General features: G+C 39.9%; 5 protein-coding genes across 9 annotated transcripts; 2 read left to right on the top strand and 3 right to left on the bottom strand.

Annotated features, from left to right (window-relative positions):
- Positions 1-521: 521 nt before the first annotated feature.
- Positions 522-1,971, bottom strand: LOC135612433 (squamosa promoter-binding protein 1-like). The gene is made up of 2 exons (XM_065108738.1): positions 1,489-1,971; positions 522-1,032 (listed from the first exon to the last, which is right to left on the bottom strand). The coding sequence occupies exons 1-2, from the start codon at positions 1,848-1,850 to the stop codon at positions 858-860; spliced, it is 537 nt and encodes a 178-aa protein (XP_064964810.1). The 5' UTR covers positions 1,851-1,971; the 3' UTR covers positions 522-857.
- Positions 1,972-2,300: 329 nt separating this feature from the next.
- On the top strand, positions 2,301-12,948 carry LOC103970620 (methionine aminopeptidase 1B, chloroplastic). 5 transcript variants are annotated; one of them, XM_065090090.1, is made up of 11 exons: positions 2,304-2,565; positions 3,086-3,164; positions 4,551-4,788; positions 5,162-5,323; positions 5,418-5,459; positions 5,910-5,981; positions 7,532-7,611; positions 8,648-8,745; positions 9,924-9,971; positions 11,509-11,689; positions 12,809-12,948. In XM_065090090.1, the coding sequence occupies exons 1-10, from the start codon at positions 2,433-2,435 to the stop codon at positions 11,652-11,654; spliced, it is 1,098 nt and encodes a 365-aa protein (XP_064946162.1). In that variant the 5' UTR covers positions 2,304-2,432; the 3' UTR covers positions 11,655-11,689; positions 12,809-12,948. The 5 variants fall into 5 exon arrangements, with proteins under 5 accessions (XP_064946177.1, XP_009382761.1, XP_064946169.1 ...); XM_065090105.1 differs by lacking the exon at positions 12,809-12,948 and having other exon boundaries at positions 2,301-2,565; positions 8,648-8,711; positions 11,495-11,682; XM_009384486.3 differs by lacking the exon at positions 12,809-12,948 and having other exon boundaries at positions 2,302-2,565; positions 8,648-8,711; positions 11,509-11,807.
- Positions 12,949-14,106: 1,158 nt separating this feature from the next.
- LOC103970612 (CASP-like protein 2D1) lies at positions 14,107-15,081 on the top strand. The gene is made up of 3 exons (XM_009384457.3): positions 14,107-14,423; positions 14,506-14,614; positions 14,689-15,081. The coding sequence occupies exons 1-3, from the start codon at positions 14,239-14,241 to the stop codon at positions 14,953-14,955; spliced, it is 561 nt and encodes a 186-aa protein (XP_009382732.1). The 5' UTR covers positions 14,107-14,238; the 3' UTR covers positions 14,956-15,081.
- Positions 15,082-15,875: 794 nt separating this feature from the next.
- Positions 15,876-16,578, bottom strand: LOC103970604 (protein S40-6-like). Its single transcript, XM_009384445.3, has one exon. It carries the CDS (start codon positions 16,500-16,502, stop codon positions 15,990-15,992), a length of 513 nt encoding a protein of 170 aa, XP_009382720.2. The 5' UTR covers positions 16,503-16,578; the 3' UTR covers positions 15,876-15,989.
- A 1,181-nt stretch (positions 16,579-17,759) lies between these two features.
- LOC103970597 (uncharacterized) lies at positions 17,760-21,424 on the bottom strand. The gene is made up of 3 exons (XM_009384433.3): positions 20,990-21,424; positions 18,299-19,781; positions 17,760-18,219 (listed from the first exon to the last, which is right to left on the bottom strand). The coding sequence occupies exons 1-3, from the start codon at positions 21,371-21,373 to the stop codon at positions 18,137-18,139; spliced, it is 1,950 nt and encodes a 649-aa protein (XP_009382708.3). The 5' UTR covers positions 21,374-21,424; the 3' UTR covers positions 17,760-18,136.
- Positions 21,425-23,256: the final 1,832 nt, after the last annotated feature.

The raw sequence follows: 23,256 nt of genomic DNA, 5'->3' as shown, positions 1-23,256 counted from the left end.
TGGTTGCAACTTGATCTTTGATTCAGACATGAATGTTGAGCTGCGCACAAGTGGGATCACCTGAGAGAATTGCTCGAGAGAGTATAAACCACACACGCTCGAGTACTCAAAATGCATTAGCATAGACAAGTTGAGCTTTATGGTCTGCTCTCACAACCACAAGAACAAGAAGATGGACAAATTCCAATTGTTCTCGACAAGGATGCACCCCCCCCTTCCCCATAAGTTTCTTTTGCAGCATAACCATCGAAAGCTACGAGGGCCCCTCTGGAACTGTGTCTAGCAGAAGAACAGCAAAGCTACAAGATCTTTCTAGGCCAAGGTTACAACTGGAGTTTACTTTTTCTGAATCACTGATGACACCACACATTCACTCAGATTTAGACAGCACCATATACTTGAACATCAGAAGAAAATGATGACACTAGTTTCTTCCCTCAATCATTCACCTAATGAAGAAGTCATATTACAACTGTAAAACTCAATTATGCAGTTGTCTATAATTAAATTCACAAGTTGAATACATCGAAATATGATTTCAGCTTCTGAAAATAAATTGCACGATGATCAAATAGATGTTTAAGACTGTAGTACAATGAGCAGTACCCTTTACTGAGATTTAGGAAAATGCTGAGGTAAAGAAGTGGACACACAATCGAACACTTGAAACAAAGAAGCCATCTCTGGCTTCTGCATTTACCTCTCCCATCAAACCATATTACAACTAGAAGATGGCTGACATAGCAGTTTCCAGCTTAAATACATGTCTTCTTCGCTTGTATCATGGAGGAAGCTGATGTTACTCGGTGGAGAAGGAAGCCATGGCATGACAGAAGAGAGAGAGCCTGATCAGGTTCTTATCTGATCTGGAAATGCTTGTACGCAGGATTTCCAGGGAGGTCAGCCTCCCTGCAGCGGTTTGATCCTTCTGGCTGCGTGTCGGTAGAGCTCTTCCTGCGCCGCTCATTGTGGCCAGCCAGGCGCCTGCGGCAGCTCCTCTTGGAGTCGTCAAACTCTGCTAGCTCATGGAACCTGCACACAGCACACACAAGGACTAAAGCTCAGTATATCCGTGCACAAAAATTACTTCCTTTGCAAGGATTCATATGTCAAGACATGGTTGTCAACGAAGGTTCATGTAAAACATACTAGAGGAAACTAGTAGCCGAAAAGCACAGATTGGTACTCCGATTTCATGTGCTTATGGATTGTTGTACAATTCTGATGAAGCATGTTTATTTTGATTCAGGATACTCCTCGGCAGCCAAATAATTGAAAGATCCAAATCATTAACGTAGAATTCTTATTGACAGATCCGTGTTAAAAAGCAAAGATAGTATAATCCAGTAGAAAGATTCATAAACAGAGAGAAGAGTTGCAGCTTGCAATTGGAAATAATATCTCAAAGCTTCCACCTTTTCCTTATTTTATAGCTTGCAATTGTAGCTACTCTATCCCTAATGTTGCAGTTCTTGAAAGTTCTCTTACCTGCTGCATTGCTGGCAGAACCTCTGGCGGAGGCCGGCGACCACGACGACGGCAGCCTTGGAGTGGGCCTCGCAGACCTTGTGCCGGCGGTGGTAACGTTTGGCCTCGCGGAGGTCGGCGGCGCAATCGTCAACCTGGCAGCAGGGCTGCGACGCTCCGCCACCGCCGCCTCCGGCGTCAGGCCCCGTCCGTGCAGCCGCTGAGGAAGAGAAACTTACCCGTCGCTTCTTGTCATCCTCCATCACCTCCTCGTCCTCGCCCAGAGTGGCCACCTGAGTCGGAGACAGCGCGGCCTCCTTCATCGCCTTCTCTCGTTGGCTGTTCCTTGACGCGGGATCGATCGGCGTCCTTCGGCAGTCCATGAGAGAGAGGGAGGATGAGGAGGAGGAAGAGTTTGTGGAATTGTTGGGGGAGAAGGCTCCGGACGAGAGGGGTGCAAAGGTGAGAGAGGGAAGGGGCGGAAGGATGGGGTCCACAGCAGCTGAACCAACCACAATTTGTTTCTGTCAAAATTTATTGATTAATTATATATTTATTTCACTGAATATAAGTTTCATGCATCTAATTAATTCTAATTAATCATTGCCCGCTTATATATATATATATATATATATATATATATATATATATATATATATTATCATCACTCTCAGTATCTCAATCATAAAATACGAAAAATAATTATTTATTAATCACTCGTTTCAACCAAGGAAACGCCGATGATGGGCCGGGCCGGGTGGCCCATATTATGGAAACGTACCAACGGGCCAAGCCACATTAGACCTCACCATGGCGTTCGCCGTCCATCTCTTTGTTCCAATCGAATCTCCAAGCAGCGCTGTCGCTTGTGTGCCACAAATCCGTTCTCACATCCTCGGAACAGCGGCGGCCTCAAACCCCAGAAAAGGGTGTCTAAAACCCTCCCAGTCCGGAGTACTCTCAGTATGGCGCTGAAGGTCCCGATTTGCCGGTTGTGCTGGGTATCACCGGCGCCAACTCCGTCGAGAGACCCCGGTGAGAGGTGGAGTTTCCTAGTCGGCCAACCCCTCAAGACCTCGTTTCCAAGTGCTGTCCCAGGTGTGGAGCTTCACTTTGGAATGGAAACTGTCTTATTGGTTGCCGTTAAACACACGCACAACTAATAGAATACCCTGTAAATTCCTCCAGGCATGGAAGAGCCTAGAGGGTAGGGGTTAAGGAAGTCACAAGTTTTGTAGTAAGGAATAGTGTTCATCTCGAGGTGTAAGTGAATCCAATGACCTAAGGAACCCAAGATTCTGTGTCACATTAAGTTTATCTCGTATTTCATGATTATGCTTTAGAAGTTCTTGCAGTTATTAGTGTCACCTCTACAATTGACCATTCTGTTTAGCGAAAAAATGCAAGTCTTCCTGAGTTGACCTTCTAGTTTTGACTTGATTATGTCTTTGTCAATTATCTCGAAATTTAACTTTTATTTGAAGTTAAATATGGCCTGTATTGAAATAAATTGGCAAGTGAACATTTCTTTTCTCGTGATTATACTTTTATAAGATCATTTTTATCTTGTTAAGAATAATCTTTTTCTTGCAAATTATCCAAAATTTTCTCTTATTAGGAAAAGAAATTTTCCAAAGGTCATGTGTCATTGTATCAAGAAAGTTGTCAGGATTGGAGGAGGCTATGCGAATTCGGAGGTATGCATATGCAATGTTATATTCAAGAGGAATTTAGCATGCCATGAGAAATTGAGAAATAGTACTCTGTTTTCTTTCATCCACATGGATATATTGTCCTATTGCAACTCTTTGGTGTTGTTGCTCTTCATAATGTTTTTTGTTTAGTCATTCAAATAATCAAGGGCAAGATCTTTTTTTGGTGATCATCAGCTAGCTTAAAGTTAGGTAGTGATATTTTATAGATAAAATCTCAGACTCATGAATGGGATTGTAATTTGAAAAATGTATTCTTGCTGTCACAATTTTGCTTAAAGGCCAAGTCAACAAAATACTATGGAGATGATGAAATCATAGCATTTCTATCCTGCTTTTCTATTGTTTTAATCATTGGCAAGCAAAAAGGTGACCGGTAATCTGCTTAAATACCATGATAAAAAATTCCGATTGGGTTACTAGTAATCTTAAAAGCTTAAGCTATTAGGAAATGACCCAATATATTTATAAGCTTTGACAAATCTGAAGGTCTGTTAAGTCATTGTTGTTTGACCAGAAACAAAGGTTTGACTTTTTGCTAGTTGTCTACATAAGTAATGAAACCACAATAGCAGGAAATCATAGAGCCTCCTCAAGACTGAAAAGGTGGGATATATAGCATCTCCTGGCTAGAGCTGCTGGAAATTGTCCTCAACCTTGCAAGCTTCAGAGGCTTTGATTTTAATTGGTAAGCTAATGACATTTTGTCTAGGTAAGGTTAAACATTAGATCAAGTTAGTTAAAGTTCGTAACTTGATACTCAAGGTGAATCTTTAAGTTGGTGAAAGGGCAAAAAAAAGGAAAACAAGAGAGGGGAAACAACTTATACATAGTCACATGCTGGGAAACTATATCATGTCTGTTGAGTGTGTATCAATGTGTTATGGACAGTGTTTGTTTAGTATGCTCATTACAGTATGGTGTTACTGTCATGCTCCAGCCAAGCTTTTTGCACACCATACAAGTATGTACTGTTTCCAGCATGACTAACATGGAAAGGTTGAGTATTACCTAAAAGGCTAAAACCTTTCAACCATATTATTTTGGCAATCCCAAGTTCACATGATGGGCCTTGTAGTATGTAAAGGTCCAGACTGATCACTCAAGAAATTGTATGTGATGATTCTAACAACCAATATAATAATATATAGATATAATTACATGCACACTTAGTGTAGGATGAACAAGATGCATTCTTTGAAATTAATTGTGGTTGTGGTTCACATGAATTCATTTGGAATCTGATTTATTTTAGAATTAATGATGATCTGCTGTTGTAACGCTTACTTTCAGAATTTAGAAAGAAGTATCACTTATCTGGAAATGACATACGAGATGATGTTATTAACTAAATTTCTTAATTACTTGAAGAGCAAGGGAGCTTCAAAGTTCAGTAAAAGTAAGAAAGAGGCCACCATTAAGGCGTGGAAAGGTCTCTGGAAAGCTTTTAGTGCCAGACCACATTCCAAGACCTCCATATGTGGATTCAGGCTTGTTGCCAGAATTATCTAGCGAGCATCAAGTACATAATGATGAGGGTATTGCTTGCATGAGAGCTGCCTGTGAGCTTGCTGCACATGTTCTGGACTATGCAGGAATATTGGTTAGAGTAAGAACCTATCTTTTTAATTTATGGTAAAAGCAGTAAGAACATTCTTCTTCTTCTTCTTCTTGCACCTCATGGCGGTCTAATTATCAAAATTACTGCTTTTTTTATGCATGATACTGTTTCTCTTCTTGTTCTCCTTAGAGCAGTCTTAATTATGAAAACTACTGCTATTTTGATGTATGATATTGTTTCTCTTGCAACATCTGCATGTGCATATCTGTTATTTATGAACAGCACACTTGGTCATGCTTAAACTTTTCACTAAAGAAAATACTTCTTCATTAATCTAGAAAGAGTATTTTTTCCTTTTCCAAAGAATACTATATTCATCAATATAACTTATTAACATTGGATTGGTACCTATATTTGTCAGCCATCTGTAACTACAAATGAAATTGATAAAGCAGTGCACAAGATGATTATTGATGCTGGGGCTTATCCTTCCCCACTTGGATATGGTGGATTTCCTAAGAGTGTGTGCACATCAGTCAATGAATGCATGTGCCATGGAATACCTGATTCCCGCCAACTGCAGGTTTTATGATGTCATTTTTCATCTTTTTTTTTACATTACCTTCCTATAGGATTGCTATTTGTCTCTGTGAGCTAATGGTATCTGTCTTTTGCAGGATGGAGACATAATAAACATTGATGTGACTGTTTATTTGAATGTATGTTATTCAACTTCTTTTGACTGTCTTATTTTTTACTTGAATCCAGAAGAAAATATTATTCCTTGTGGCATATTAAGACTTGTATGTTGCCTTATGCTATAATGTCTAGTTCTCTACTTGAAACTTGAGGTTGCCTCATATAAAGACTTATATATTGCCTTATGTTTAATATCTAGTTCTTTAGTTAAAGTATGTTGCCTCATACTTTAACATCATTGTGCTTTTTTAAATATGGTGGGTTTTTTTGGTAATAAGGTATAGAGGAGCATTTTTTTTCACTAAAAGATGGACAAGTTTAACATAAAGAGGAATGAGAATATATACTATAATGTTAGTAGTAGTAGTCATTTGCTTGATATGGAAAAAAACAGAGTAGGTTGGTAGTCAACAGAAAAATCTCTTTGATTTATGCTTAATTACAATTACTGCACATGATTTTCATTCCAGGGTTACCATGGGGACACATCAAAAACATTTCTGTGTGGAAATGTGAATGAACCAACAAAGCGCCTTGTAAAGGTAATTTGTGGATGTATTATGCTAGTTTTGTTTCTATGTATTGCCCTTTAAGATCTCATATGGTTTTTTTCAGTGTCGATATGTGTTTCAAGTGATGTTGTAGACGATGCATAATGAAGGAAATAGTGGTAATTTACATTTGTTAAATTATTTTTTTGAGCTAAATAGCAAACATGAAACACCTTTCCTTTTTGGAGATTTTAGTGATAAATGGATCTTTATTTTGTGGGTATTCTTAGTATAACAAGGGGACAACATAATTGCACTTTCATGAATTGGCTGGCTCTTCATTACTTAGTTTGCTAAAACTTGACTTGAAACACATATATTGAAGTGTGCTTTATTATCTTTGGACAGTGAATTCACAACTTGGAAATTTTGAGTTATTTACTTTCAAATTGTTGCTTGAACAATTCCAAGCTTGTCAAATATTGATCACAATCCAAGACCTTAGTCCAATCTTGATTTTGCTCTTGGCCTTCATCATATTGTTATGTGAACCTTGATTTGAATGCCAAAGTTTGCTACTTGTCCTTTGTTTTTTATTTCGTATATGTTTGTTTGTGAAGCATGTGTATAATAAAAAACTTTTGTTCCTTATCAAAGATACCTCTAAGTTCTATCCATGTTCTTGTAATTTTTAAATGCTAGATAAACTCTAGATTGAGAATCAGTCCTTTCAATTAACATGACCAGATAGAATTTGACAACAAAGTAAACGAGGTTGACTAGAAAAGCAGAAAATCATCAGATTACCAAACATAATCTAAATAAGCAAAAACAGTATTGGTGCCAGAAAATTGTCGACATTCATGGAATGAACACTCTGGATAGAGTAAGGCTAAAGCATTTCTTTAGGGAACTTGAAATATGCCGGTATGTTGGCCCAAGATGCTGATTTCTGACACAGCAAGTGGCTTGTAGAACTTCTTATGGACTCATACATGTTAGCAGGAGGAGATTTTTATGATTGTTTGTGCCAAGATTTCAAATAAAGTACTGATATCGGATCATATGGTCCAGAACCAATCAACATTTCTTTATTGCCCTTTTCGGCTGGGTACTGGGTGTTAGGATTGATATACTTCCAGCACGCTGGGTACTATGCCAGTCCAGTAGATTACCAATACTGGTACTTGACCCAAATTTAAAACCTTGGTTTATACTAGGGAACATCAAGCTATAATCGTCTTGTTCCACCTTATAACTCCTTTACCTTCTCTTATTCTATTTTAAGTGCGAGTTTTCGCCAAATTGGTTTCCTGGTTGTGAGGTTCTTTAACAAACTTGAATTAAAATGAAATTTAGTATGTAGGGATTTGCTCTCCAAGTTGATGCAGATCTTTTTGCACATCTTCCTGCTCTCGACTGACAGATTGAACTGGTCAAACCTGAGAAAATCATGAAGTCTGCCAGAGAAATGAGTTTCTCCATCTTTTATCATTTTTAGTTTGCATTTTCAATATTTTTATTACTGACTTGTAACTGTAATAGAAAAAGAAGTTTCCAAATTGGAAACTAAGTTTACTTTGGTTTTCTGCTTCTTATAGGTGACTGAAGAATGCCTTGAGAGGGCTATATCTGTCTGCAAGGATGGTGCTAGTTTTAAGAAGATCGGCAAGAGAATAAGGTATTATAATAGTCTCACCTGGTAAATTCTTCTTTGAAAAATACAGAGTCAAAAGTTTATGTCAATTTCCAAACTAGATAACAGATCTTCACCATGTATTATCTTTTTTTAAAATGGTCATCCAGCACTTCAATTTAGCAGTATATTTTGACTTGACTTTGACAAATTGGTACTGGGATGATATGAAATAGTCATCCAATATCAGGCAATGGTTTTGTGATATAGCTTTAGTTTAGATGGAAAAAGGTGGGCACAAATTATTTTAATGTACAAAAGACAATTGTGCACCTCGAGGCTGAGTTATAAATCTATATACAACTTGTTTAAACATGAAAGGGTTTTGTTTAAATCTGCAATTACGCTAGGATAAAACTTTATGTGCTTATACAGTTATACCTGTAGGTTATTATGAACCCATTTTTCTTGTGTATAGGAAAGTATCTTTAATTGTGCCTCGAAAAGTTAAACTTCAATTATTGCATGCTATAGTCATTTTACTTCAAAATTTGAGTGATTCAAATATACATCATTCTCGACGAAAGAATTGAAATTACAGTATAAAAATACAATGATATTTAGTGAAGCAATTAGCCATTAGTTATCTTAGTCTTCTGATGTAATTCTAATCCTAGAGTTAATTCGCTAAGGAAATGTTTGTTTATCAAAATTGAATTGCAAGTATCAATCTATTGGTAACAAGGATTCTGATATGAACATCTTAATATGCTAGTGCAAAATGCTGCATACATTAGTAAGCTAAGGTGGGTGTAGATTGGAAACTGTAAGGTTCTGTTGTCACATCCAGTGAATTCAATGGCAGCTGAACTTTTATCAGATGTGCTGCATCTAGGTGATGATAATATGATTTCAATTTTCAGAAACGTTGGATTTTTTTTTTTGCATCATAACATAAACGAATAACCTTTTGCTATATAATGATTTGTATTTCCTTGCAAATGTCAGTCTTTTGCTTCTTAAGCTTAGCTTCTATTTAATCATAACAATATTTTATTTCCTTTTCTGCACAATATTGTAGTGAGCATGCTGAAAAATATGGCTATGGTGTTGTGGAGCGTTTTGTTGGTCATGGTGTCGGGACGGTATTCCACTCTGAGCCACTCATTTTGCATCATCGTTAGTAAACCTTCACATCTGTTGCCTTACTGTCTCGTCCTTTATATTTTACATTGAAATATTATTTGAAATGTGATGGCATGAAAAGGTTTTCAAAGACACTATATTTGCAAGTACCATTCTCAATAACTGTGAGATGCTTAGAAGTTTCTATAATGATGGTACTCTTGCCTATCCTACTGGAGATTTGGTGTGTGTGTGTTTGTGCGCTATATATATATATATATATATATATATATATATATATATATATATATATATATAATTTCTTTCATTTGCTAGGTCTTTAACATTTTTTTTCTTATTTAGCAGCTGATATCTTGCTTTGACAAGCATCAGAAAGAAATAATCCACTTGTACACATTGCTTCTAGACATGGAATTTTCATGAATTCCATGAATCTTTCAAGGTTCATCTATATTGTTTTGATAACTCATGTAGTTGCCAGGTCAAATACTAGTAACCAGGGTGGGGGGGTTCCTGGCAAGTGGCTTTTTCTGCACAGAAAATGGATGTGCTGATGCAACATTGCCAACAGAATATATATATATATATATATATATATATATATAAAGCAAAAAAGTTAGAAAATTATGAAATATGAAAAATACTTACCTCCTCCAGTGTGATGTCCTCTTCTCCTCCTCCTGGCATTCTTGAGGCTGTTCTCTAGGATTCTTACGGCAAGACTATAGATGCATAAGGCAGGGCAATACTTCATTACATATCAAGCAGAAAAGAAGCAGATGATGATGAGTATTATTGAAGTTCTACCTACTTTTATGTTATCATTTCTTTTATTATGAAATGCATTATGCTTTTACAATGTCTCTTCACAATATTCTTTTGTAATGAACTGTCTCTTAAATTGCTATTATGTGTATTCAGGAGAAACCATTAAGATGAAAACTGTAGGATCTCCTTAGTGCTTTGCATAAGGTTTTAGCTTGTCTTAAATGTTTAAACATTCCTCAAATGCCTCTCCTGGGAATACTAATGCCTGACAAAGTTTGAAAAATTTAACAATTTTGTGTTATAGTAGCATTTCTAAATTATTTAAAAATGAACCATGATGACGGATCTATGTATATATTTGCATTATTGTGCAGCTTAATATTTTAGCCCAAATCACTTATTAATATATGCCCTTATCCTGATGGAAATATTTTGTTATTTAGGTAATGACAGATCTGGGTGTATGGTTGAAGGTGAAACATTTACAATTGGTAAGTGTTTTATATTTTATGGTTGTGTTGAGTAATTGACAAATTTAAAATTACATTTGTCAGAATTCAGAAAGTGTGTCTGGTATAAATGCTTTCACATCCTTAGGTTTAGAATCCATGAAAAATGGTTGAGCTCATCTATTATAAATGGAGTTGATGCTAAAATAGTTGTGGTTGATCCTCTTTTTTTCTTTTGAAGGAATTGCACTACTCTATGTAAGGTCATTGAAACTCTGTTATAGATCTTTGGTAGTTTTTGGATGATATTTTTATGATTTACATTGTAGAATTAACTGTAGGTTAGCTATTGGAAATGACAAATAAAAACTACTTAGTAGGAAGCAAGTATATTGAGTTAAAAGGTAACTGCAGATGAAAACCAGCAATCTGTTATTGTGTATCCCCTGTAAACTGGTCTTTTTTTCCACAGTATTTTGGTGGTCGTAAAAGGATGCAAGTCTTAGTAAGTGTATGTACTCTGTGGGCTTGAATAAGTAGGATCAAATATGTTATGATAGGGTCTGAACATTGAACTAGAACCCTCATATTCAAAACACAGAATGTGGATGAATATTTCATTTGAAGCTAAACCAAATTATATTTCATTTGCTAATTTGACATTTACCATTACTGGTATTTCAGATTGCAGAAAGAACTAGTTACATTCAACAAAATGCATAACCCACGTGCCACATTTTTTCCTCCAAAGCTTCCTCAAAAATAACCCTAGCAGGAGGTCTTTTGAAGATATGAAAAAAAAAATCAAGATTTCATATGTGCAAACTGCGACATAACCATTTAAAGCATGAGAACATTTCTTTGCTTGTGCAATTCTGATGGTTCTATACTCCCAAAAACATAACTTGTTTTGGATCTTCTGTTAACTTAGCTAGTACCTGCTTCCTAGGGAGGTCATTGTACTCTCTGATGCTAAAATTAAGATATCTCGAAGATAAAGTCCAGATGCATCTCCCAACTTTTAAAGAACCTTCCAAAAATAATTCCCATCTTATCTGACTCGCACAAACCTAATATATAGGGCCAATAGGCCATATGAACCCCATGTATGGGTTGTTTGGGTTTGTGAGAGAGCAAGATAGGATGAGAAGCTTTTTTGACATGTGAACTGTGAAGAGGAAAAAGAGAAATTAATGAATAATTAGGTGTAACTTTGTTCGAGTATTTATTGAAGGAAAATCATCGAATATATGCTAAGGAGACCTATGGATGTTGTAGTTAAAAGTGTGTGAGATGATTGGTATATGTGGTATGAGAAGTAGAGGGAGACCAAAAAAACTCTATTATAAACTATAAGTAAATATCTAAGTACACTTATTTAACTAAATATATGACCTTTGTATAAGCTCAATGAACGACAAAAGATACATATGGTCAACCCCAACTATTTGGTATTTGTGGCTTGTTATTGTTGTTGCTATGTGCACACCTGGGTGTAGTAGCTGCACAATTAGCGTTCACTTACACTGTATAAAGGAGGATATTTGTTTTTTTTTTTTATGTAGTTCTATCTTTACAGAGCCCATTCTAACCATGGGAAGCATTGAGAGCATCACTTGGGATGATGAATGGACTACCGTTACAGCGGATGGCAGCCGAGCTGCACAGTTTGAGCATACAATTTTGATCACCGGAACTGGTGCTGAGGTTTTGACAAAGTGCTGAGATCATCATATATTTACCCATTCAATGGCTAAATGGTAATCTCTATCTAACCACTTCTCGTTCTCCCTGATCATGCTTTTTGTTCTTAGAGATGTTATTTGTGCAAACATAATGGGAACTTGATAGATTTAAATATTTGTTCCCTAAGCCAAATTAGTGTTTCATGGTAGAACCCTATTTTCTTTTTTTGGAACTTCCAGGATATCAATGCTGGCCACATATGTGGTTCGGCATATTGGTCTGAGACCCATCTAAAGTGAGGTAGGAAATTTTATGGCTCATCTCATTTATAGTTGGCTCTCTTTGACCTAAATGTCATAAGATATAATAATGAGTATATCTGTATTAAGGTGGCCCTCAGGCCACGGGCCTTCGGGTTTATAAAAAAGAGTTGTTTTAAGAGGGGAATTGGGGGACACGTCCCCCAAGCAAACACTCCCTTCGGTCATTCTTAAAGTCATTCCCTCCGGTCGAGTTGCTTGCCCGGAGCTAACATAACTCCCTGTTAGTGAGTGAGCTACGGGGTACACCCCGTAGCTCACTTCACTTCGGTCGTTAAGTTGCTCCTTTATTGACTTTTTCTCAAATTTCACTAGCTCCCTAGGGAGCTAGTGAAATTCTCTGCTTATAGTAAGAAAAGAAAATAAAGAAAAGAAAGGCGAAGCCACATCTTTTCTAAACGCGAGTGCTAAGGCGAAGTTTCCCCTTAGCGAACCCCTCTAAGCCGGCTACAATAGACACATGACAGCAACTGGCGCAGCAGGTTTTCAGGAAGTACCTGGAAAATGAATCGAATAGATGGGAGTGGCCTTCTTACTATTTTCTCTTTCAGTGCTGATAATGTAACACCCAATTTAATTTATAATATGCTTCTTTAGTTCCTCAACAAGTGACAAATGTATCGGGCCCCATCATCTAAGACAATTAACAGAATAAAGTGACAGCCTACTTCTAGTTGAAACATTATGTTTCTATACGGGGATGTTTGATGGTCTTTTGGCTATGCCATAACTAGTACCAAAAGAAAAGGTCCGACTATTGCAAAGGCTTGGGGCTTTATATACTGCTGGCCATTTTGGTTATGATATGGCTTGGGTTATATATATACTGACTTTTAGTCATTTTAATCACGAGAGATGTTCATTCTATGTCAGTGAGTGAATTTACATGCTTGGTGGTGTCACTATGAGCCATTGGATTCCACAATGGCAATGGAGCGATCAATCTTTGTTTACGAATGCCGTCGGCGTGATGTTTGATGATAAAATAAACTGATAGAAAAACCATCTGCGATGTTCAATCATATTCTTATAGTATAATGTGTTGTGATGAAAAGTGTTGATAGATCTGAAGTGGTGTATGCAAGCAGAAGCTTGTTGCCTTGTAAAGGTTGTGGTTCTTACATTTCCAACTTACATGGGATCATGTGGCATCATTGAGTAATGATAGTTTGCATTCAACTTATTTGTAGCTTGTTATTGTATATGTATCAGGAAATTATCATGCCTCTTGACAAAACAAAAGACACATCCATCGGGGCCCTCTACCCCACTGTAGTGACCCGATAGAAATCAATCAATACAGTTCTTCCTTCACACCTCTCTCTATTATCCTCACTGTTCAACTTATTCTCTTTCTATCGTCCTCTCACCGCCCTAACATTTATTTGTGTACCGATCCTTATCATTCATGTTATAGCCTCTCTCTCTCTCTCTCTCTTGGTCACCCGACAGTTCTTCTCACACTGGCACACACTGTCATGCAGAATCCAACTTGAAGGAGACCGCTGCTCCTCCTAGCGGGTCCCAACAGTAAAGAGGACGCCCCACTTCACATGGACAATCAATCTTATTGTTCTCAACTCTTCTAGTCCTCACGTGTACCTCACATGACATAACCATATTTCAGTGTATTATTTCAACAAATAATAATAATGAAAATGCTTTCGACATCATCTTCAAAAAGATTTCATTTTTAATAAATAGTTGGCATGGTGTCTTAAATGAATTTTACATTACGAGCGAAAATAATAACTATATCATAACCATAACTAATATAGGTTAGTTTGGTAAAGAAATATATAAGATACATAAAACACACACAACATTTTAAAGGGGAATATTACGAAATGACGGAGTACTGTCTAATAAATATGTATTAAGTACACGGTGGAGACAGCTTCATGCATTAACTTATTAGGATGGAGTAATGCTACATGGCCCAACTCGAGCCATCAATGGTGTTGTCCTTGTAAGTTAATGTAACATGTCCTTCCTTTGCCTCACAACCAAAGACGTGAGAGGAGGAGGTGTGACGTCCTTCCTTTGGTGGGTAAGCCAATCCTCGGATAAAGTCATTACTGGGTGAAGAAGCTACCACAAGCATCTCAAACACTTGGTCATCCATAGGCCATGATTGCTGCACTCCAAAAAGCTACCCCTCTGATTTAAGACTCACCCACCGCACTTCAAATTGCTTACCGTTGAAAAGGAGGCTGCATTCGTCTTAGATCTCCTCCACCTGCCAGTCCTCCAAAGGAGCAAAGATCCTCTCAGCTACACCGAGTTGTTCATCAGCTTGGAGCATGAGACGTGGAGCTGGATTCGCTCCTGCCTCGTCCAGCCATGGCAGGACTTTCAGATCTCTGGATCTCTTCCTCAGGCTCACAGTTATTCCCCTCAGTGCTGCCTCCTTGTGGGTGATGGCCACCAACAAGCAGGCCAACGATGCCTACGGCAAGGTGGAATTCAGCAACATCACCGGACTCAAGTAACAAGCTTCCGGCTCTACTTTTCCCCTCCCGTGTTTCCCCTCTTCGTCTCCTGTGGCTTGACGCTCTGTGGTCATGTAGGTACTTGGTCTGCACAAATGCCATCTCCCTCGGCTACGCTGCTGCCTCGATTCTCCTCTCTTTCCTTGGGTGCTTCGACAGCGACTGGCTTTTCTTCATCTTGGACCAGGTCATGGAATCTGACTGCGTTCCTGTGTTCGACATGTTACTGATTTGTTCTCGGTGCTCCATGGTGCGTAACAGGTGTTTGCCTACCTGATGGTGACATCGGGATCAGCTGCGACGGAGGTGATGTATTTGGCATATCAGGGGGACACGGAAGCCTCATGGAGTGAAGGGTGCAGTTACTACGGCAAGTTCTGCAGCAAGGGCAAGGCGTCGTTGTTCTTGCACTTTGCGGCGTTCGTGTGCTTCGTGGCTCTGTCACTGCTTTCAGCTTACGAGGTCTTCAGCAAGTATGAGGCACCTCCTCTTTCTTCTTCCAAAGACGTGGGAGACCAGGCGGGATAGTCTCGAGATGTGCTGTTCTACATGTATTTGTTCTATGCTGATGGTGTTTGACCTCCGATTGCTCCTCTAGGACAAGTATATTCCATCCAGTTCTTATTTCCCTGAAATCACCTACGCATTCGGAACTTTCTTTCATCTACATGCATGGAGGAATGATGAGCATATTTAGTTCTCGTATCGATTGATCGAGGAGTAAAGAAACCAAATCTTAAAAAGATCCATCATTTTCTTAGGTTTATTATCATTTGGAAAGCTCAAGTGGGTCTGGAATTAAAGCAATCAATGGCAATGTGCTGGCCTACTACAAATATTTGCTCTAACTCAATGATCGGGATCTTAGAACAATCTTCCTCGCACGTTCCTTTCATATTGGACAGCCAATTTATATGGGCAAGATTACAAACTTCATCTTCATTTTAGAGTACATATCACAGTCTTCCATCTTTCCGAATGGCCATCATCAATCATATTGATCTATTTTGACGTAGTGACTAATAGCAGAAAGTACTAAAATACATGTACAACGTCACACATCTCTTTCACACAAAAGGTGGCGAGTGACATGAGCCTGGTGATCTTTCTCATTCGTTTGGGCATCAGACTGGGGTGCCCGATCTGCGCGACTCCGGCGTCGAGGCACCTTCCTTCCATCGGACGCGACTCGTGGGATCCACCGGCGACGATGACAGATGAGGCATGAAGAGGAGTTGTGCGGCTCACGCCACCATTCATTGACGACTCTTTCCTATCTGTTTTTGGTCGCTTGTCGGACCCTTTTAGCTTCTCCATTCTTGCCTCCTTGTGTTTGTTCCTGTGACGGCTACTATCGCTATTTCTGTTTCGTTCCCGTGACATTAATTGCAGTTCAAACAAAAGCTTTTTCTCTTAAAATAATTCATTAGGAATTTCTTATTATAATATTGGCTGTAACAATCACTGTAGGCTTTCTAATTATTGCACGAATAATATAACAGGAACTATTAACAAGTCATCAAAGGGCCCAATACAGACACAAAACGTTTCGGGTTTGGATTTCAACCAAAGAATCCGGTCCGACTCCAAACGGCGTCCCGAACGCGGCTCATGTCCCGGCCCTTGAGCGTGCGGCCGGCCCCTTCGAGCACCGACGTCGCCACGCTCCTCCCCTTCTCCCTCGCCAAGTACTCGTGCGGCGGCACCCACCCTCCGTCTCTTGTCTCCTCCTCCACCTCCCGGTCGAACAGCCCGACCGGCGCGTCAGGCTCGGCCTGGAGGAACTTGGGCCAGACGGGGACCTCCACCGGCGCCGAGGCAGCCGACGCGGCGCTCCGTCGTGGCAGGCATCCGTCCTCGAAGGCGAGAGAGAGTCCGCCCTCTCGACGGGCTGCCCATGGGCGAGCCCTGTTGAAATCGGACCGGCGCCAGCTCGACTCGCCGGCAGCTGAGCCGTAGTCCGAGGACCAGAACACCTCGTCCTCGGCGAGGTCGGGGAAGTCCGCCCCCGCCACGTGACCTTCGTGCGTGCAGCCGAGGAGGCGGTCCGGGGCGTGCCTCAGCGCCTTCGCCATCGAAACGAGACCGGCTGTTCGTGAAAGGGACGGTGCCACAGCTCTTTCTTCCGCGGAACCTTCCGATCGCGGCCTCGGGAGAGATGCGGAGGCTTCATTTATAGAGCGCGCGCGGAGCAGCAGCCTCGATCGTCTTTACTGTAGCATCGTGACGGCGGGGGCTCCACGTAGGACCCGTCGACGTGGGCAGGGGGGCCCAGTCCCACGTGGGTGCTCGGTGGATGGCGGACGGTAGCCTGTGCTTGATCGACACCCGTCCCGTCGGCCCCTCCTTGGATTCTAAACATGTCCTCGTCACGACAATTCAAAAATGTGGCCTTCGCTTTTGGTGTCGCTGTACCGCGACGACGATGCAGTATTGCTGTTGATTGATCGCGGTGGCTGACGAGAGAATGGAAACAAGTTCTTTATTAGACTGGGTGTCCTCTGCGAACCGAACAAAGGAATCCTACCTCCATCGAGCTCTATTCCCTCTCCTGTCTACTTCTTTCAATAATGCTTATCCTCCTTCTACAACGGCGTTCAGGTCTGCTATGAGCCGCTCAACGTAAGAAGACAAAAGCACAGGGGTCGCTCTTACGCTGCATGAGGGCACCCCTTCTTTTTGGCGACTGCGACCGCGATAGCTGTAGCTCGAGCTCGCGCCTCTGATCTCACGACGCGTGGTCATGGCACGGCTTATCTCTCCGCTCCGTGACGAAGCCGTTGTATGACATGACCATGACGCGTCGGCCGAGCTCACGTCTCGGCACGACGACAAATCGGATTTTTTTCGGATATTTGTACTTATCCACTCTGCATAAATCAGATTAACTTCATGTTAAAATGAACGTTGATTGAAAGAAACATAGACGAATCATCGTGTTTAAGACGAATTTGGGGATCGGAGAAGATGTGAGAGATCCAAGGCTTGCTTTTAGGAATCAGAATCTTTCCTGCCGCTGGACCCCAAGAAGCATATAGTATGATTCCATGCGACACGAGATTCTGTAGTGGCATCACCGAAAGTTGTCCTCCCTAATGACCCATTAATAAATTAGGGTATTATTGGTACAGTGGAATCGACATGATTAGGTGTGATTAATGTGCTTACCGTTTAATATGGGAATGCGGTGGTAACATTTACTAGATAACACTACACTCGAGGGAATCAGTGCTATTGTTTATCATCTAATGGTATTAAATGACATTCCATTGTTTAGAGCTCTCAGTCATCTGAAGAGATGTATTTGACACGAGCAGATGAACTTTGTAACATGCAAAACAATATGACTTTGATGATGATTTTATTACATGAATATAGAAGCAAAGACTGCTTCACATTCCCCAAATGAATCCACCTCACAGACATGTACAGCACAAAGGCAGACCCAGTTGATGATCTATTATTGCTCGGGTCTACAGATGATGAAGCATCGAACAATGACATTTACAACTATCGATATATTTATCGCATTTGAGAAAATTCTGACCTGGCTGATTGTATAAAATGAGACCACTATCACTGTACATTGTGTTCGTGATCCTGACCATAGTTGGGGAACAGAGAAACATGAATTGGCAACGAATGCAAGTTTCCAGCAAACTCTGCTTTCGGTCCAGATTGGCGAGAAAACCATCCTTCAAGATTAACATTACGAAACTTGAGTACTTGTCTCTGGTACCAAATAACAGCCCAGAATTAGCCTGGCATGATCACGGGGGCGCATATCTTCAACTGCCAAATGAATACTCATGTTAAATCTTTTAGTTTTAGTGATTGACGCAGCTGAATCTTCTGCCAAATGAATACTCACTGTTCTTCTGAGTTCCTCTAGGCCATTCGGTACATCCTTTCGTTCCCCGTGTAACATGAGGGTCTAACAAATCGGGGGAACACAGCCCCACACTTGGGGAGCTTTGGCCCACTTCATCAGACTTGGCATCGGAAGAAAGGGTGGCATTTGGCGTCCTACAATTTGAGAACCTTCCGTTAGATAATTCTACAGAAACGTTCTTGCTATCACCTTTAGTTGCAGATGACGACCTCCAAAACCTACTTATAGAAGATAACTTCTTCCTATGCTGTCTTGTGGTTGTCGAGCAAATTTCACTGATTCCACTGTTTATCTTGACATTGTCTCCTTGATCATCCCAATATGTTCCTCTTACCGATCCATAACTTTCTTCACAGATGCAATTCACAGATGGGTCACTCCCTTCTGGAGAATTACAAGAAGCCTGCCCCACATGCTGGCTCACAGTTTCCCAGCCACTATCATCTTCTACATCACTACACCCATTGACCGTTCCATTAGCATATTTCACTGAGTTTTGAAGAAACAAATCAGTTTCCGGGCTGACAGTATGAATTCTGGAGGCATGACTTGCAGGGCTGTATCCATAGCATTGTCCTATCTCCCGCCCATTAGTCTCTTCTATTGGCTGGAGTTCTTCAAAGACAGACATGCCCCCAGAAGCAGGAGGCTGGTAGTAGAACTCGATACCTTCAACTTTAATTGAGCTCAAAACATCTTTAAGCATCTCTGCTTCTTTCATCATCGCCATATCTTTGTCGATACCACCTTGCACTTTCAGAAATGCCTCCATATCTGCTTGGAGGTTGCACAACTGCAGATACTTCTCCTCAAGCATGAGCTTTGCATCTACCAACTTCATTTGTACCCTATCTTCACGCCAAACTTCTGCCATCTGCAACATCCCCCGCTCTTCGTCCATTTCCTCTTGAAGTTTCACAGACTCCCTCTTCAAAGCTTCAACTTCAGCTTTGCCTTCACCGATCTCCTTGGCCAGTTCATCATGTACTTCCTCCATAAGCTCGCATACCTTCCTCTCCTCCTCAAAATCAAGCAAGTACCTCTTAGTTAACAACTTTACCTCAGCGAGTTCATCAACCAGCTTGGCATTCACAACTTCCAACCATTTTCTGTTTTTCCTTTCTTTGCTAAGATTACACTTGATGGCTTCAATTATGCTGCGAACTTGCTCATGTTCTCTGTTCCTCCATGATGCCTTCTCTACTGCAAGGCTCTTCAAGAAGTGATTGAGCTTTTTCTTTGCTGACCGTTGCTTAGACTCAAGCTCAATGATGTAGCTACGAGCCTGTTCTAGCTCCAGTTGGAGGGCAGACATACCGGAGATGCCATTTACCTGCTGGTCTTCGAGAAGCCTCAGGTGACCATAGCATTGGCAGATATCCTCTATCACATTTAAGGGTCTGGAGTCCCACTTTTTTGCCTTCACCATTGTACAAGAGGGTAATGATGACGAAACTTCTGCCTGGTCATAAAAGAGGAATATATATAGGGTAAGCTCAAATAGATTACAGATCAAAAACAATATTCAGTAGTACAATAACAAGAACAGAAACCTTATATAAAATGCCATTTTTCTGGCACATTGGTCTGTTTCACCATGAAAACTGACGTTTGGTAAGAGCAGACACTCTGGTTTCAGGTGCAAAGATGACAAGCAAAAATGTTCGAACAACAGAGATATACACTCAAACATATATCAATAAGAGAGGCAGAAAACTAAGCTTAGAATAGCAATGAAGAATAACACTATGGGCAATTGGGAAGTTCTAGCTGTTCTTGACCAATAGCAACTGAACTTAGAAAAGGAACGACAATATCAGAGACCAAAATTATCTTTAGAATTCCGAATATTCAGTTTAATAAATGATATTTCTCTTGGCAACCCCTTTTTCCTATTTACAGCCCCATTTTAAGAACCTTTAATATTCCTAAGAAACTCCTATAATGCACTCAACTTATCACTTAATTTCGACGAACTGTTCTAACTCCTTCCGTACAATCCCTTTTTCTTCCCCTTCTTCTTTCTCATCATCTTCTTCTTTTTCTCATTCTCTTCCTAATTGCCGAGGCATCTTTTATGGTTGATGTTGCAAAATGATGAAAAAAAAGAATAATCAAATGAGATGATCTAAACATCGAAGAGAAGGAGATGAGAAATAGGTTTTTACATTGTTAGATCGATTTAATGTTTCTAGGGGTTAAGCTATCGGATTACAAGCCTGGAAGATGATATTTTTACATGTCATCTTCTGGGCTAGTCTGCATCAGTGGTTGTGGGAAATAAGAGTATGATTGATAATTGAGGGCTTATATTTAGTAAAATTATATTTTATTTTATTTACATGGTTGTATGAAGTTAGGGGTTGTCAATAGTAATCTCCTTAACAAATCAATTATCCCTCTCTTTCTTTTTTCCAATTTGGATTTAAATATTGAACAACTTGCTCATAAAAATCAAGATATTTTGGGAATACTTTAACATGCTCATGATGATATGCTATTTACGAGAGCAATTCGCTTTCAGACTTAAAAGGCAATCTTTAGGACACAAACGCAATAAGATAAAGAAAATTCTGTGGAAGACCTCATCAGAATCTGGACAGTAAAAATGGGAATAGAGAAGATCCGGAGACGAGAGAAAAAGGCACCAGATCATGGTGGTGGTCTTACCGTAAACCCTAGCCGAGCGCTCCTTCCAACATCCCCAGCACCCAAGGGACGAAAATGCCACAGAGCAGCAGCGAGCCGCCGCGCCGAAACCACCGGCGCGGCCCGTCGGACGCCATCCCCGCCCTTCCGGTGACTCGCTCCGCCTGCGGCGAGCTTGACGTCGGCTTCGGAGGACCTATCTGCGTCCCAAAGCTTCGACCTCGGCGGGGGAGCGTCGGGGGCGGGGAAAGGTCGGTACTTGACGACGCGACGGCGGCTGCGAAAGCGATGGCGGCGGTGGAGATGGTGATTCCGCTTAGGAGGCACATCCGAGGAATGGGATCCGGAGGTAAGCATCTCTGGAGCAGTTGCCCTGAGGTGGACGCGGGCGTCAGATGGCGCCATTGGCGTTTACCTGCTTGGGCGCGATTCCAACGCCATCGGAAGATAGAGGGGGCACTGTCGTCGACCTCGTGTTATCTTTGAGCCGCATCCTCATCAAAAGACTAAAATACCCCTCTGTTAATTAACTTTAATTAAAGTACACATCAAAAAATAGTCCACATATAATTTTCTTATGTTAGTGGTCATGCAGTCTGAGGAAGTAAAATATATATATATACACTTACTGATGGAGAAAAATATCATAAAGAATTGATTTACATAACATGTTGAAAGAAAATGAATGCATTTATACATACATAAACAGGAAAATAGAAGTCCTTTTTGGTGTAACACCAATTATCACTTGTCACTCCATGTAACACCAAATAAAAAGGCACATGAAACTATCACTTGCTACAAACCACCAATAATATGTGGGAGGAAAGTCACAATCAATAGATGACTACCTAAAAGTATGAATTGGAAGTTGTCTCATAAATATTTTCATTATATCTATCTTTTGTCACGAGCGAAAAAGAAAAAAGATCTCACTAAGCATGTCTCAAGTCTTATAAATGAGTTCATGTTCAGAAATAAGGTTTACAATTCATGATTTTGTTAGATGCATTTGCAATAAGCATATGGTGACTATGAGTACCAGCTAAATATTATAAATTTGTATATAGGATACCAGGCTAAATATGACTCAAATGTAGCTGTGGAAAGACCTCTCAGAGATCAGTAATTGCCTGTGATTGATAACACAATTTATCTTCTTTTTTTGTCTCTCTTCATCTCAAACAGAGCCAATAATTGGAGTTTGAAGAAGTTTACTAAGAAACTAGTTGCCTACATCCTCGTTTACTGTGTTATTTCTGAGTTCCTCTCTCTCTCTCTCTCTCTCTCTCATCTCCTTCTTATCTTCCTTGTGTTGTCTTCTCCATTCCATGGAAAGCTTTGAAAGGGAGTCATGGATCCACTTAAATGCTGTAACATGTGGTCCAAAACAAAACTAAATATGAGTGTGATGCCATGGAAGAAGGGACTCTACAGCTAGAGACGGGAATGCCATCTTTTTAATGCAGAACTCGGAAGCTCACATGACACCTCCTTGTCTGATGCCATGGAAGAAGGGACCTCGAAGCTTTTTCTTGATTCAAGTCACGTTCAAGGTGGTTCGGTTGGGTGGGTGGCAGACGGCTTTTATGAGCTTATCTCATCAGCTGAGTTTGGCTGCTGCAAACTGTAGACTTAATTCTTGGGGAACTCCAATCGATTGATCCAACTCAATATTTTTATTTCTATATTCAATAAACAAACCAAATTAGTAGTAAGTATCCGATTCTCTTTTTTTTTTTCGATATGATGTAATTATATTTATTCTTACATCCAACTCATAAAAAATAAATAGTAATATTCTCATCAAATCTTTATAAGTCAATCAAATTATACATCTTCGTCAAAATTCAATATAGCTTAGAATTGAATCGGTTCATGTGAAATACGATCAGAGACCATTTACGATCAATCCTTTTCTACTCATGCTCTAATACTTAGTCAACTCTCATATTAGTTATTATGACCCGATGAAGTAACTAATATACTAAATTGGTTGAGTCAAAATCACAAATTCAAATTATAATATTAATAGTGCAATAAGAGTTATAAATAAAATTAAATACTTTTAATTTAAGAACCGAGATTAATGTCTCATAAAAAGTCTTGAGTAGCTGACTCCAATTGGTTAGCACATCACTACATATAACAACATTCAAACATCAACATCTTAAATAATCGAATTCATGGTATTTCGATTGAAACAAACATACATATTATAGATTAATATTGTGCTGTAAACTGATGAAGATTCATTGCAGTCCAATCAGCTAAACTGTCATATTTAT

The sequence above is a fragment of the Musa acuminata genome, chromosome BXJ1-2, assembly GCF_036884655.1.
Source record: "Musa acuminata AAA Group cultivar baxijiao chromosome BXJ1-2, Cavendish_Baxijiao_AAA, whole genome shotgun sequence".
In the NCBI taxonomy this organism is placed as follows: Eukaryota; Viridiplantae; Streptophyta; class Magnoliopsida; order Zingiberales; family Musaceae; genus Musa; species Musa acuminata.
This window is presented reverse-complemented; position numbering and strand designations above follow the sequence as displayed.

Coding starts and splice junctions, on each gene's coding strand:
- LOC135612433 (XM_065108738.1), bottom strand. CDS start 1,850: ATGGACTGCCGAAGGACGCCGATCGATCCCGCGTCAAGGAACAGCCAA. Junction 1,033..1,488: donor TTCTGCCAGCAATGCAGCAG/GTAAGAGAACTT, acceptor TGCTGTGTGCAG/GTTCCATGAGCTAGCAGAGT.
- LOC103970620 (XM_065090090.1), top strand. CDS start 2,433: ATGGCGCTGAAGGTCCCGATTTGCCGGTTGTGCTGGGTATCACCGGCG. Junction 3,165..4,550: donor GAGGCTATGCGAATTCGGAG/GTATGCATATGC, acceptor AATTACTTGAAG/AGCAAGGGAGCTTCAAAGTT. Junction 9,972..11,508: donor AGGTGAAACATTTACAATTG/GTAAGTGTTTTA, acceptor CTATCTTTACAG/AGCCCATTCTAACCATGGGA.
- LOC103970612 (XM_009384457.3), top strand. CDS start 14,239: ATGAGACGTGGAGCTGGATTCGCTCCTGCCTCGTCCAGCCATGGCAGG. Junction 14,424..14,505: donor AGCAACATCACCGGACTCAA/GTAACAAGCTTC, acceptor GTGGTCATGTAG/GTACTTGGTCTGCACAAATG. Junction 14,615..14,688: donor TTTTCTTCATCTTGGACCAG/GTCATGGAATCT, acceptor GGTGCGTAACAG/GTGTTTGCCTACCTGATGGT.
- LOC103970604 (XM_009384445.3), bottom strand. CDS start 16,502: ATGGCGAAGGCGCTGAGGCACGCCCCGGACCGCCTCCTCGGCTGCACG.
- LOC103970597 (XM_009384433.3), bottom strand. CDS start 21,373: ATGGCGCCATCTGACGCCCGCGTCCACCTCAGGGCAACTGCTCCAGAG. Junction 19,782..20,989: donor GCGCTCGGCTAGGGTTTACG/GTAAGACCACCA, acceptor TTTTATGACCAG/GCAGAAGTTTCGTCATCATT. Junction 18,220..18,298: donor TAGAGGAACTCAGAAGAACA/GTGAGTATTCAT, acceptor TTCATTTGGCAG/TTGAAGATATGCGCCCCCGT.